This window comes from Solea senegalensis, linkage group LG1 (assembly GCF_019176455.1).
Source record: "Solea senegalensis isolate Sse05_10M linkage group LG1, IFAPA_SoseM_1, whole genome shotgun sequence".
In the NCBI taxonomy this organism is placed as follows: domain Eukaryota; kingdom Metazoa; phylum Chordata; class Actinopteri; order Pleuronectiformes; family Soleidae; genus Solea; species Solea senegalensis.
In genome coordinates, this window is record NC_058021.1 from 37034889 (window position 1) to 37049089 (window position 14201).

The window sequence follows — 14201 nt, forward strand, 5'->3', positions numbered from 1 at the left end:
TCTTCTTCAGCTCCTCCATAAATCTGCTAACATGTTGTTTTTCATGAGATCAGGTCTCTGTGTGAAGGTCTTTCAACACTGAGGACAGCTGGAGATAGTCCTCCCAACCCAGTAGGTCTTGATATAGTCCAGACAGAAGTTGTGTCCACAGGGAGTTGTCGCTGGATTCTTCAGAAGCTCCAGACAGAAGAGCAGCAGCCTGAAAAACAAGTTCTTAATCACGGTTTTAAAAGTTTGTCAAATATCAAAGGAACAAAAGGAATCGACGTACTTCAATGTGCTGGGTTGCTTTGATGTGACGCCTGGACCAATGAACAACTCTGAGCGCAACAGAACTCCAAACAGAACTGCAAAAAGCCGTCTCCCAGTCCACACGGGGGCGCCTCTGAGGTTTGGACCGGGAAACTGGCTTTAGTTTTAAACAGTAACTGATTTCACACTTTTCCACCATAGGTTTGTTTTCAGTTGTTCACATACACAAGGTGTCGAGAAGTCTTTTTAACTTTGATCTACAGATGGACTTTGTTGCTTTGACTCTTCAGTGACGACTCTCACCGATCAATGACCTTCAGTCTGTCTGAACCTCGTCAGAGTAGATGGTTCCGACGTCTGTCCTCCGTCCTCTGCAGCAAACCAGCTACGACAAATCATTTCTGAGAGATGTTTGTGTAAATTCATTCAAACTTTATTTAAAACATAGAAACATTCAACACCACTGATTATGCAAACTCATACTTCTTTTACTACTTTCCAGTAACTGAGTTTAAATGCTGACGACGAAGTGACTACATTTAAAAAAACAAACTAGAATATATTCAAATAAAAAAATGAAAATATAAAAAATAACTAATCAAACCAGCAGAATTGTGGGTAATATAAGCAATGTTTTCTTTAAAAAGTTATCTCGTAATAATTATATAGAACAATAACAATAATCGGCAAAGCTAAAACTCGTCTTTACGACCATGCTAAACTCGCGTATCCCAGCTTTAAATATTCACCCCATTTAAAGAAATGTCGCGTTTTTAAATCTTGCTACAGGAAAATGGAAACATTTAACTCTGTCGTCGGTCAGTGGCGTCTGAGGAGTTTGGTGAAGAATCCAGTAGAGGTCGCCTCGTCGCTCTGGCTCTTCTCCTCCAGCCCCAGCTCCTTGTCCAGGTGCTCCAGCTCCGACTGGTCCAGCAGTTCAAAGTCCTCCACTTCGCTGTCTGAGTCCTCATCCAGCTCCAGCAGCCTGTTGGACTCCTGGAGTCTGTGGCACTCCTGCTCATTCCTCATCTTCACCAAGCCAACCGCCGTCTCTATTCTCTCCTGGATGGCGGCTGTGACCGCCACGGCGATTAAGTCTCCCGCCATCTGGTTGACCAGCTCGAGGGCTTTGTCTGCGGATGGGTCATCACGAGGACGAGGAGGACGGGGAAATGTTTGGTTGGACTCTGAGTGTGGCGCGGGAAGGCCGAGGCTGAGGTCGTAGTCGTCGTCACCGTTGGTTGTCGTGCCGTTGTCATGTGACGGGAATTCTGGGAGACCACCACTGAAGGCTTCTTCTCTGTCCAGGTCTGTGAGGTGGAGACAGAACAGGATACAAGTCTGTGAAGGTTCTCAGTCATCTTCAGGAATTAGACTTTCACCTCTTGTCCAAGAGTCTTCTTCAGGTCTGGAACTGAAGAAGACTCTTGGAAAGTTCATTTTTATGGCTGCACCAGCATCAGCTATGATGTCACCAGGTTAGGGTTAGCTAAAACAAACGCACCCTCTGAGTTCTCTGTCTGAGGCGTGTGTCCCTCTGACAGGTTGAAGGTGCCGTTGTCTGTCCACGTCACATCAGACACCTCGGTGTCTGACACGGACATTTCCTTACACACCGTGGAGTCCAGCTGTTGAGAACAACACATGCAGAAGAGTGTGAGGAGTTTTTTAGCTTTCAGACGCTAACGTTTATCGATTGATTGATTTAGCTGTAACTGGAGTTGGAGACAATGGACAAACCTTGGGGAACATGGAGGACAAATCTGACTCGATGCCCTCTTTCTCTGTCTGAGCCTGAATCCTCATTCTCTTCTCTGCTGGGAGAAAAACACGGAGACTTCAGGTTTCTTCTGTCATTTTAAAAGCATCACTTCCTGACAGCCATCGAAAAAGTCTTATTTATTATTTTCTACATTAATCAATTTCTTTTGTCCATGTTTGCTCCAGAAAATGTTTCTCAAAGGATTCAGTTTTAATGATTTCTTCGTTTTATGGAGAAACTCAATGATCTCAGAGTCTCACTATACGCTGATGACACTATGATAAATATACGTCACCACCTATTTCAACAGATGAGCTAATAAATGACAGCGTATGAAAACAAAAACGATCTAAAAGAGCAAATCAAATGTACTCGTCGTGGTTACCATGGTTTGCTTTGATCCGCTGAAGGAAGTCTGCGATGCCAAAGTCCAGCTTCTGCAGAACTGGCTCCAGCCACAAACCGACTTCATGAGATGAGACGAGAGGCCACAGGAAAAAGCAGAGCACTGAAGTCAAACAACGGGAGAGAAAAAAGCACCAATTATTTTTCCGAGACTCAATTTTGCTGTTTACTGAAAAAAAAGAGCGTGGGTTTCATGTCAGGTGACTCACCGAGAACGTATGAGATGATAAGCCCTGGAATGTAGCGTCCGATTACGGCGAAGAAGGTGCACAGACTGCAAACCAGCAGGCAGAACTACAGAAACCACAGGAAAGAGAAAGAAATGAGAAATAAGCTCCTCCTACCAACAGAAAATATCTTCACATTTTCAACACGTACGATTTGGTTGGTATGGGACCATAAAATGTTCCTGTCACCACGGCAAACCACGATGTTATTGCGATGTAATGTAAAACATTTGCTTGTAACAGGAAGAGGGCGGAGTCTTCTGTTCACACGTTACCTGAATTTGGGGTAATTCTGATCCTGCGCTTCCCAAAGTTAAGAGGCAACTTTGGGAAACGTCAGATGTCGTACCCCAGTTCTGCAAGCTTTATGCTCATGCCTTTACTTTTTCTTCTTCTTCTGTGGCAGCATTACATCGCCACACACAGGCGGGCGTGTGTACTGCAGCGTTAAACTTTTGATGAAGGAAAAAGAAAAAGATCTTATCGGGAAAGTTGTGTTTCTGTTTAAACTAAAACCTACGTGGTTTAACGGGAGTGTGTCTGTGGTCACCTGTGCCGCCTCACCTTGCCGGGGTTTTGCTGTTTGAACGCCGACGTCTCCTGCAGGAAGAGTCTGAGCGAGTCGCTGATCTGAGGTCCAGGACCGGAGCCACTCTCTGCTCCTGAGTCCATGATCTGCCAGCTGCAGGGACACAAACACAAGAGGACATGTCTCTGACCGAGTGTACGACACAACATCACACAAACACAAGAGGACACGTCTCTGACCGAACCTACGACACAACATCACACATCACATATGTTGGTCTGTTTATCTCATCATTCTTACCAACCTGTAAACCATTCATTCTCCCACACCAAACCTCATAGAGAAAATCAGTGATTTTAGCTGCAGTGACACAGGAGCTGCTGGTCCTCTGCTGCCTCGTGTGGTCACTTTGTGGCACTGAGGTCAATCAAATGCCAAATTTTGCAAAATAAGATATTAGAAGTTAGTGATGGAGGCAGCAGTGGATCAACAGCTCCTGTCTGTGTGATGTTAAAATCACTGATTTTCTCTATGAGGTTTAGTGTGCGAGAGTGTGGTTTACAAACTTCAGTTTCCTGATGGAAAAGTGTGTCTCACAGTGAGATAAAGACGGGAACATGTTTTTACTGTAATGAGTCAGGGGAGAACATGGAGGCAGGCAGACAGTTGGTAATGACTTTTATTTAACACCAAGTTCAGCGATAGTTCAATGAAAACCCTGCTGGTTTCACTGACGATCTCAGGTTGTCTGAGGAGGACAGAGCGTGTCTGCTGTAGGTGGACGGGGAAGCAGACTGGTGTGTGATGCTCAGACACACACACAATGGTTTGTAGGCTGAGCTCCGCACCGTGAAATGCAGAGGGAACTTGAGCCCAAGACAACAAGCCCACACAAGGGAGATGACAGGTCCAGTGCAGAGCTTTTCCGCCACTGGATCAAGCAGACAGAAAGACCTCCACAGAAGTCAGAGACCTCCACATCCATCCCCTCATCTTCGGCTGTGGAGAATGCGTGGAGAATGCTGATGACCTATGTCATCAGCATTGGGTGGGTGGAGTGGAGGAGCCCGTGGTTTGGGGGTATGACCGGTACTGGCCAGCTGATCCTGGTGGCGTTGATGGAACTCTCTGATGAGTGTGTGGTCTAATACTTGCCTTGCAGGGACCCAGGACCTCTCCTCTGGACCGTAGCCCTCCCAGTCCACCAGGTATTGGAGCCCTCTACCACACCACCGGGACCGCAGGAGATGATGAACGGTGTAAGCGGGGCCCCCATCAACGAGGCGAGGAGGCGGAGAAACAGGAACCAGAGCACTCTTTTGTACTGGTTTAATCTTGGAGACATGGAAGGTGGGATGGACCCGCATGGACCTGGGGAGCTTGAGCCTCACTGCCACTGGGTTGATGATCTTTTGGACCTCGAACGGCCCGACAAACCGAGGAGCCAGCTTCTTGGACTCCACCCTCAGAGGAAGATCACGATTGGAGAGCCAGACCCTCTGTCCAGGTTGGTACTGGGAGCGGTGGCGGTTGGCAGTGGCTGTGTAGCGGCCGGCGGCCCAAATAAAGGAGGCTCGGGCTTGGATCCAAGTCCTGCGGCAGCGATGCATGAAAGCCTGGACAGATGGACAAACGCTCTCTCTCTTCAGGGCTGGGAACAAGGGTGGCTGGAAGCTGTAGGCACATTGGAAGGGGGAGAGGCCCGTTGCAGAGCTGGTCAAGGTGTTGTGCGCATACTCAACCCACAGGAGTTGTTTGGACCAGGACGACGGGTGTTGGGACGTCATGCAGCGGAGGTCCGTCTCCATCTCCTGATTCTTGGAGGAGGGTTTAGCAGTATGACTCACCAGGTCCTCCTCCCTCACTGCATGCAGCGTCTCTCTCTCTCTTCCGGGGTGAGACAGGCATGACTCACCTGCATTGGCTCAGAGTCTCTCAGAGGTGGGCTGACCGGGGAAGACGACGGCCTGGGAGTGTCTGGAAGACGGGTGGATGGGCGGCATCCTTGCCGTCTCTCTCTCCGTTGAGCCAGGATGCATCTGTCAAGGTGGGATGCCAGCTCGATAATCCCGTCGAGCAAGGTGGGCAGGTCATGTGACACCATCTCATCCTTCACATACTCGGCAAGCCCCAAAAGAAAAGCGTCACACTGGGCCGCCTCGCTCAACAGAGCCTGTGTGCGAATGTCTATGGCGTAATCCGTCTGGCTGAGACCCATGAGACCACCAGAGACATAGAGGCCCCAAGATGCCAACCCGAACGAACACCTTGCAGAGCTCGGTGGCGAAGGCGTGGAAGGAGTAGCAGGCTGGCGTGTGTCGCTCCCACTCGGCTGCCCCCCACAGTCATGCGCAGCCCTTCAGTTGATCGATGGCAAATGCCACCTTGGCCTCCTCTGATGCGAAGGTATGAGGCTGCAGAGTGAAGAGGATGGAGCAGTTGGTGATAAACGGGGTGCAGCCTTCTGCGTCCCCGGCATAACGCTCAGGGACCCCCACTCGAGGCTCTGGAACAGGACCAGGAAGGACCAGTACCGGTGGCAGTGGTGGCGGAGGGGCAGGTTGAGCGATGGACTGAGCGAGAGCTGTGGTGAGCTTCTGCACCTGGGAGGTAAGCATAGCAAGTGCCTGTTCCTGACAAGCTGCTGCTTGTCTGACATCTGTCGTGGTGGAAGCGAGAATAGCCTTGTGGTGCTGGAGCTGGGCCTCCACCCACCCTAGGCGGGCCATCGGCTTGGGGTTGTGTGCTGGGTCCATGTCTAACCAGATTGTACTGTCATGAGTCAGGGAAGGACCCAAATGCAGTACACGGAGGCAGACAGACACACAGTGACACACATTTGAACGTTCTGTAAATGTTTCCACAACTCCTGAACCCTCACTGCTGACCTCACATCACATGAGCTGCATGAGTTCCACGAAACACTCCAGGTACTGAACAGTATCACGGTATCACAGTCATGTGTCACTCCAGCACCGTCCATGGGCAGAAAAACAGCCCAACTCATCATCACAGCGTCTGCCCCGGTGTGAGCAGCTGTTGCACTGATATCACTTTTTACCCAATCAGTGATTCTCTGAAATGACCGAATGAGCCCAGAGATGACGTTAAAAATAGACTGAGACTAACAATGTGAGGAAAACATTCACGTGTGTGTGTGTGTGTGTGTGTATGTTTACCCACCTGTCGTTGTGTGTGTGTGTGTACCACTGAAAAATTACTCTGAATGTGTTGAAGCTAAAGTGTGTTTTCAGTGACACCCACACACACGTCGTTGTTGATCAGATTTGGACAAAGATCGTGTTTAAATGTTTGTGTGAGACGAGATCATGAGGTCATCAAGTGTGTATTTTTAAAAACGACACCATCGGCGAACGACACATGTTGTCTTCACGAGCAACATCAGACGTTGTTGCATGAGGTATTGACACATCACATCTCAGGTTCTTGTGCACCCCCTGCCGGCCCCACTGCCATCATACTATGTCTTTAACAACATGCTCATGTCTTTATCTCATTGTGAGACACACACACACACACACACACTCTCCCACACCAAACCTCAGAGAGAAAACCAGTGATTTTAGCTGTAGGGACACAGGAGCTGCTGGTCCTCTGCTGCCTCGTGTGGTCACTTTGTGTCACTAAGGTTAATTTGAACGTTGCATTTTAAAAGCCGAAGTGACAAAATCAGACATTAGAAGTTAGTGATGGAGGCAGCAGTGTGTGTGTGATTTTCTCTCTGGACTTTGGTGTGGGAGAGTGAGTGTGTCAAAAAGATGTGAACATGTTCTTAAAGACATTTGTCCCTGACCTGCGAGCATGTCTGTCTTAAGCTGGTTACAAGTTTCCAAACGTATAAAATGTCTAATTTCCAGCTTCTGTTTGAGGCGAATCTTCACTCAACTCCAGTGTTTTCTTTTAAAAACCCAAACAACCAACAACTATCATCAAAATCAGCTGATCATCATCATCATCAGCTGAAGAAATCAAACAACAAAAAAACTCACTCAACTCCAGTCCCTCGATCTTTTGGAGACATCTCAGGAGCTTCAGGTGCCTTTAGAGGACTCACTGACATGGATGAAGTCAGCCTCACACTGGAGAATCAACACCTACTGTCACACGGATGAAGTCGGCCTCACACTGGAGTCACACGGATGAAGTCGGCCTCACACCCACAACTTTTGTGTTTTTGACCCTGGACGGGACAGAAGTGTGAGTGTGGATGAGTCAGACTGAGAGACGCTCCTGTTTGTCCTCAGTGAAGCTGCTCGCAGTATTTCAAGCTGCCACGGCTAAAAATAACTCAGTCACACATGCATTCCTGGAGGACAGGAGGACACGTCCACACACACACACGTGTGTCTCACATGGTGACATGATGAACGTGTGAACTTACAAATCTCCAGGTTCTCCAGGTTTCCTCCCACAGAGAGTGGACAATTGTTTGTCTCTATGTGTCCCTGTGATGGACTGGTGACCTATCCAAGGAGTCCCTGTGATGGACTGGTGACCTGTCCAAAGTGTCCCTGTGATGGACTGGTGACCTGTCCACAGTGTCCCTGTGATGGACTGGTGATCTGTCCACGCTGTCCCTGTGATGGACTGGTGACCTGTCCAAAGTGTCCCTGTGATGGACTGGTGACCTGTCCACGCTGTCCCTGTGATGGACTGGTGACCTGTCCAAAGTGTCCCCTGGCTTTCACCGTTCCCACAGGTCCTTGAAATCCTTGAAAGTCTGGCCTCAATATAATGTCTATGCCTGTGGGAACCCTGAAGGGCGATTATCAAGGGCCTTGAATTTGGAAAAAAGCTTTTGAAAATCGCCCTTCAGGGTTCCCACAGGTCCTTGAAATCCTTAAAAGTTTTTGAATTTGAACTTTTTTGTCAAGGCCCTTGAAAGTTGTTTTTTAAATTGCCCTTAATAGACATGTCTCCCTCGTTGACGTGCCCTTCATGGTTCCCACAGGTCCTTGAAATCCTTGAAAGTATTGCCCTAAATAGACATGGGTCATTGAAAGTGCTTGAATTTTGTGCAGTAAAGAAGTGAAGTTAATATTTAGGTAAATGTCTTCTTTGTTGGTGACAACGCCACCTACAGTTCACTGCCTCTCTCTCTGTCAACTTTGACATGAGATTCCACGCAGAACAACGAGCGAGTAAAGTCTAAACAAGAGCGAGGACAATCACGAGCTGCTGCTGCACATCAATAAAAGAGGACGCCATCATAGACGAAGACTCTTACAAGTTGTCCTCCGTCTTAAGCTGAGTCAGCACATTCTGTCCTTGAATTTGTGGAAATTGGTCCTGGAAATGTCAAACACGGTGTGGGAACTCAAGGATTAGAAATGAGCTAGAAAGTTCCAGGGACAGGGATTATATAGATTTAAAATATTCATTTAATTTCAAAGACTTCAAATTTGTGTGTGTTTGTGTGTGTGTGTGTGTGTGTGTGTGTGTGATGAAACACTTTGTTTGTTGTTGTTTTTCCACCAGGCGACGTTTTTGTCCAATGGGAGGCGTTGCTGTAAAACACGCCCACTCCTGTATCGGGTGATCTGATTGGCTCGACTGCTTCATGTCACACCTCTTGAGAAGCAGCTGAGTCACACACACACACACACTGTGCTCAGGTTTCACAACCCTTAAGAAACCCTGTGTTTGTTTGTTGTGGGAACACATGAACATATGAACGCATGAACACATGAACACATGACTGTCCTATAACCTTTTTTAAAGACACACTTGATATGAAGTATTTATTGAAAATAAAAACCCTCTTGTCCTTGAAACTAAAACTTTTTGTAGATGTTTGATGTTTTGTAATAATCTACATTCAGCTTTTTGTGAATTAATCCACAGTGAAACCATGGCTGCCAGCATGGACACACAAGCAACTTAACAAAAGGCTCACCAAATAAAAGCTTACTTCATTGAGACTTTTTCAACAGTAAACCGAACACACACACATACACACACACACACACACACTCTCCCACACCAAAGCTCATAGAGAAAATCAGTGATTTTAACATCACACACAGCAGTTGTTGATCCACTGCTGCCTCCATCACGACATTCAAATGTTTGATTTTGTTAATTCGGCATTAAATATCCTTTCTTCAGATTAACCTCAGTAACACAAACTGACCACACGAGGCAGCAGAGGACCAGCAGCTAAAATCACTGTTTTTCTCTCTGGACTTTGGTGTGGGAGAGTCAAAACACAATAGAAAACTATATTTAAGCGCGCACACACACACACACACACCTACCTTGAAGTCATGCTCCTCCATGAGTGAACTCCTGTGGAAAATAAAATAAACGTGTTATTTTGTATATTTTGTAGTTTAACAGACTTTAGACTATATTTACATGAAGTATATTAAGACTATAAAGCATACTATTAATTAAATGTGTCCTCATGTAATAAATAACATGTTCATGTGACATTTAAACATTTATTTTCATTTTCCAAGCCCGGTGACCTCTTCCTCTGTTCCTGTCATATTTACTTCAGCCACTAGAGGTCGTCTAAGGCAAATATACATAATATAATTTAATTTTAATTTATATAAATGTGTTTCACCTGTGTAGATGGACTGTGCAACGTCTCTGATGGTTACCATGGCAACCAGCACAGCGAAGATTATGGCCAGAAGACTGTAAACACTGAGTGAGCTAAAGGTCACAAACCTGCAAATAAAACACAGAAAAAACTGAATGTTTACTTTGTATTTACTTTAAAATTAGTTTATTTACTTCGCAATCTAATGTGATTATTTGTCATGGTTTTTATATGTTTTTATTTATGCTTTGTCTTTTTAATCTTTTCTTTCATCTTTATATTTTGTATCTTTTTATTTATGCTTTGTCTTTTTAATCTTTTCTTTTATCTTTATATTTTTTATCTTTTTATTTATGCTTGATCTTTTATTTTGGTAAGTGTTTTATCTTTGTTTTAGATTTAGATAGTTTCAATTTTTGATTTACCAAAAAAATCATCAAACACACACGTCAACAATTAATCATACAAAATTACAGCTATACATTAATTATATATATGAATATAATACATTTAAATGCATTTATAATGTGTAATTATTTTTGTTATTATTAGATTTACTGAGTTTGAGTTAAATGAAAACTCTTTTTTTTATGGCAAAAAAGAGTTTTCGTTGTTCAGTGTGTGCGTGTGTATGTGTCTCTCATCACAATCCCTGCGTCACGGTTCTTACCACATCGCGATGTTGGCTGCAGTAAACAGAGCTGAAGTCCTGCACGGTCTCTGCCTCCAGTTCACCAGGCCGCTGAGGCGACTCCCTGCTCCCCGGGGAGGAGCCTCCTTGTCTCCGCATGTCTGCCCCGGCGGCCCCGGCGGGCTCGCGGTTCCTGCTTCCCGGCTCACTCTCATTGGTAAACGCCCGCGGATCCTCCGCTGCTCCAGCAGAGAAACCAGCGTCAAGTCAACGGCAGCGTTTACGACAGTGTTTCCGGGGATGGGGTTTTCAAAATAAAACTCACAGCGAGAACCATGGCAGAAATGTTTTTTTTAAAATGTCAAAGTCGCTGTGTGTGTGTGTGTGTGTGTGTGTGTTGACCTTTACTGTGAAAGATAAGATGAATCTCCTAACTTCCGGTCTGACTTCAGAATTCATCTGCTGCTTTTGTTGAGGTTCAGTCAATGACGTCAGGTGTGTGTGTGTGTGTGTTCCTCATGTTGTGGGGACCTACACCTGTTCACACACTCACATGATGAGGACTTGTCTTCCTTATGGGGACAAAAATCAAGTCCCCATAATGTAAGGGGTCAGGGTTAGGTTTAGTATTAGGATTAGGTCAGTAGTAGTTATGCTAAAGGACAAATTGAGTCTCCAGGAAATGGATGTAAGTCAATATAATGTCCTCTGAAGTCTTGGAAACCAGCGAATGTGTGTGTGTGTGTGTGTGTGTGTGAGTCACCTCTTTAGGATCTTTTCTGTTGTAAACACTGATCTTCTCAGGACCAGGTGACCCTAATGGAGACCTAAATCTGGTCCTAATGAGGCAGAACCTCCTTTAAGTTTTGGAGTCAAAGTCAATGAAGAGTCCTAAGAAGAATGGCTGCACAAACGGCAGTGTGTGTGTGTGTGTGTGTGTGTGTGTATAGGAATCTTTGTGAGGACCAAAACTAAGGAAGTCAGGACAATATGGCTGGACCTCACATTCTGTCATGATGGTTAGGGTAAGGGACCAGGGAAGGTATTATGTCAATGAATGTGTGTGTGTGAGTGTGTGCGTGTGTGCGTGTGCGTGTGTGTACGTGTGTATGTGTGTGTGTGTGTGTGTCATTCACACTAATTGGACCAAATTTCACTGAGCAACAAAAGATGCAGCTCGAAAATTCCAGCTTTGGTTTGTACAGACTCTGCTTTGTTGTCCTTTCTCGTGTGTTTGTTCTCTTCTGCTGCCGTGTTCACACTTATCTCTCTCTCTCACGTCTCTCTCTCTCTCACCATCTCTCCCCCTCCCTCTCTCTCTCTCTCTGTCTCTCTGTCTATTTCTTTCAAACTCATGCACATTCTCTCTTTTTCCTCGTGCGGTCCATGAAAGGGTTTCTGCCTCAAACGAAGCAGTTCAGAGGCGAGTGAACTCGCTGAGTTGCTCAAAAGCCCTTCGGACCGTCACAATGAACTCCAGAGCTTTGGTGGACTGGACCGTCGTCTTCACGTCCTTCAGTGCTGACCCTGAACCTAGGTTTTTGGTTTGAACCTTCTGCTGATCTGGAGCCCCAGTAAATCCTGGTGAGCTGGACAATGATTGAGCAACAAAGTGCAGAAGATGGCGGCGTTGGTGGCTGTGGACACGTGGACGTCCTGAGCACTGAGGACCTCGAGTGTAAGATCTGCTACTGGGCGTACAACCTCGGTAGTCGCAAGCCAAAAGTTCTGGATTGCTGCCACCGCCTGTGCGCCAAATGCCTTGCAAAGATCCTCGATCTGGGTGAGTCACCTCCAAACGCTACGGTGTGCCCGTTCTGCCGCTACATCACCAGACTCCCAGGAGAGGCGGTGAGCAGTTTGCCGGACGACCGTAACTTGGTGGCGTTGCTGTCCCTCCAAAGCAGGAACCAGAGGAACCTCCACTTCCAGCCAGAGTCCACCAGAGAGCTGCTCCTTAGCCCCAAGCACCTGAGCTCGCTGATGGGTAGCAACACACCCATGATGTCCCCTTCCACTTCCTCTGCCACCACCTACTCCTCCATCAGGAGCTCCCCTAACTTTGTGGTTATCACTATCATGGAGCCACCTCCGGTGCCGGCCTCAAACCAGGACCTGCGTGTCCTCCACCCGCGCTACCACTCGTCCAGCCTTGACTCCATAGCGTCCATCGCGCAGAGGTGGACAGTATGGACCTGTGCAGCACTTCTGTGCCAGACCTTGGCCCGGGCACTGGTGTGGCTGCTGGGGCTGCTGTACTTCAGCTCTCTGCCCATGGGGGTTTATCTGCTCATCATGCAGAGAACAACGCTCGGGGTTCTGCTGGTGAGCCTGGTTCCTGCCAGCCTTGTCATGGTCATGGTGTATGGATTCTGCCAGTGTGTCTTCCATGAGTTCAGGCACTGTATTCCGCCATAGTGGTGGCAGATGGACGGACAATGGTTTGCTTTGAACATGCTTGACAATAGATGTCCAGAATCCACTAATGGGGCTGTAACAGTGTAACTGTCCACACGGACATTTACTCCAGTGGCAAAAAAAACAATCCTTACTGGATCTCAGCGTGACACATTTAGTGAGATTTATGTGAGGAATCTATCTCTATATCTTGAGAACATGTTCACGTCTTTATCTCACCGTTAGACACACTTTTACAACAGGAAACAGAAGTGTGTAAACCACTCACTCTCCCACACCAAAGTCCATAAAGAAAATCAGTGATTTTAACATCACACACAGGAGTTGTTGATCCACTGCTGTCTCCATCACTAAGTTCTAATGTCTTAATTTGTCACGTCTGTGTTTAAAATCCTGCATTTAGGATTATTCCACTGACACAATCTTGCCACAAGGGGCAGCAGTAGACCACCACTCGCATGTCTACTGCAGCTAAAATCACTGATTTTCTCAATGGACTTTGGTGTGGAAGAGTCAGCGGTTTACAAACTTCAGTTTCCAGTCGACGTGGCTGTTTAACTGTGAGATAAAGTAACAAACATTCAAACTATGGCATTAAAGTGCATTATTATTATTATTACTTCTTAACAATGTCCCCTTTAATTGTTGCTTTTTAAAATTGTGTTGTTTCTTTTTAATTCATCTGTAAACACATCAGATGTTTGAGATGTGCTCATGAAATAAAACAGTGATGATCATTCATGTGACGATGTGATGAACACAGGTGATGATGTCAGTGTTCTCTTAAAGGTCCAGTGTGTAAAATGTATGTGAAGTTGTTTTCATTTGGGAGAAATTTAAGATAAAATGTAATAATTTAGAATTAAAGCTGCAAGCAGCATTGTGCACCCACCACCCTGCCATCAGGTGGCGCTACACTTAGTTTTCATGTGCTGATGTTTTCTCGCAGGGTCTCTAATCTCATTTAGAAAGTTTTGAGCAGATCGATCAATATACCTTACTAATATAGTTACAGGTCACTTCCTGTTTTATTGGTGAATGGACGAAATTCGCCACATTCCAATGTTTACCATGGCCACGCCCTTTTGAATCTACTTATAGTTCCAAATTCTACATTACATGTCATTGTTTTCTAAAAGTTTTGTTGTCAAATTCTACTGATAATCTACGTATAATTCCAAATTCTACTTATAATTCCAGTGTGTTGTTGACAATGAGTGGCCGGCTCAGCTCACCTGTCAGAGCAGGAAGTAGAAAACACCAGGTACCAGGTTCTATCACTGATGGAAAAAGAAAAAAACAAAACAAGTTGAAGAGCATATAGTTCTTAAATTCTTAGCCTTGATCCTGTTTTCTTTATATTACTCTTCTTCCTAGTATTACTGTTATTATCATTATTATTATTA

At 45.9% G+C, this 14201-nt stretch overlaps 2 protein-coding genes across 3 annotated transcripts; one reads left to right on the plus strand and one right to left on the minus strand.

Annotated features, from left to right (window-relative positions):
* Positions 1-661: 661 nt before the first annotated feature.
* Positions 662-10725, minus strand: retreg1 (reticulophagy regulator 1). Of its 2 annotated transcripts, XM_044020067.1 has the most exons (9): positions 10417-10725; positions 9768-9874; positions 9454-9484; positions 3211-3328; positions 2629-2713; positions 2400-2522; positions 1993-2066; positions 1757-1880; positions 662-1562 (listed from the first exon to the last, which is right to left on the minus strand). In XM_044020067.1, the coding sequence occupies exons 1-9, from the start codon at positions 10590-10592 to the stop codon at positions 1072-1074; spliced, it is 1329 nt and encodes a 442-aa protein (XP_043876002.1). In that variant the 5' UTR covers positions 10593-10725; the 3' UTR covers positions 662-1071. The 2 variants fall into 2 exon arrangements, with proteins under 2 accessions (XP_043876002.1, XP_043876053.1); XM_044020118.1 differs by lacking the exons at positions 9454-9484; positions 9768-9874; positions 10417-10725 and adding an exon at positions 7186-7562 and having other exon boundaries at positions 1993-2069.
* An 805-nt stretch (positions 10726-11530) lies between these two features.
* On the plus strand, positions 11531-13039 carry rnf182 (ring finger protein 182). The gene has a single exon (XM_044037138.1). It carries the CDS (start codon positions 11974-11976, stop codon positions 12793-12795), a length of 822 nt encoding a protein of 273 aa, XP_043893073.1. The 5' UTR covers positions 11531-11973; the 3' UTR covers positions 12796-13039.
* The last annotated feature ends 1162 nt before the right edge of the window (positions 13040-14201 follow it).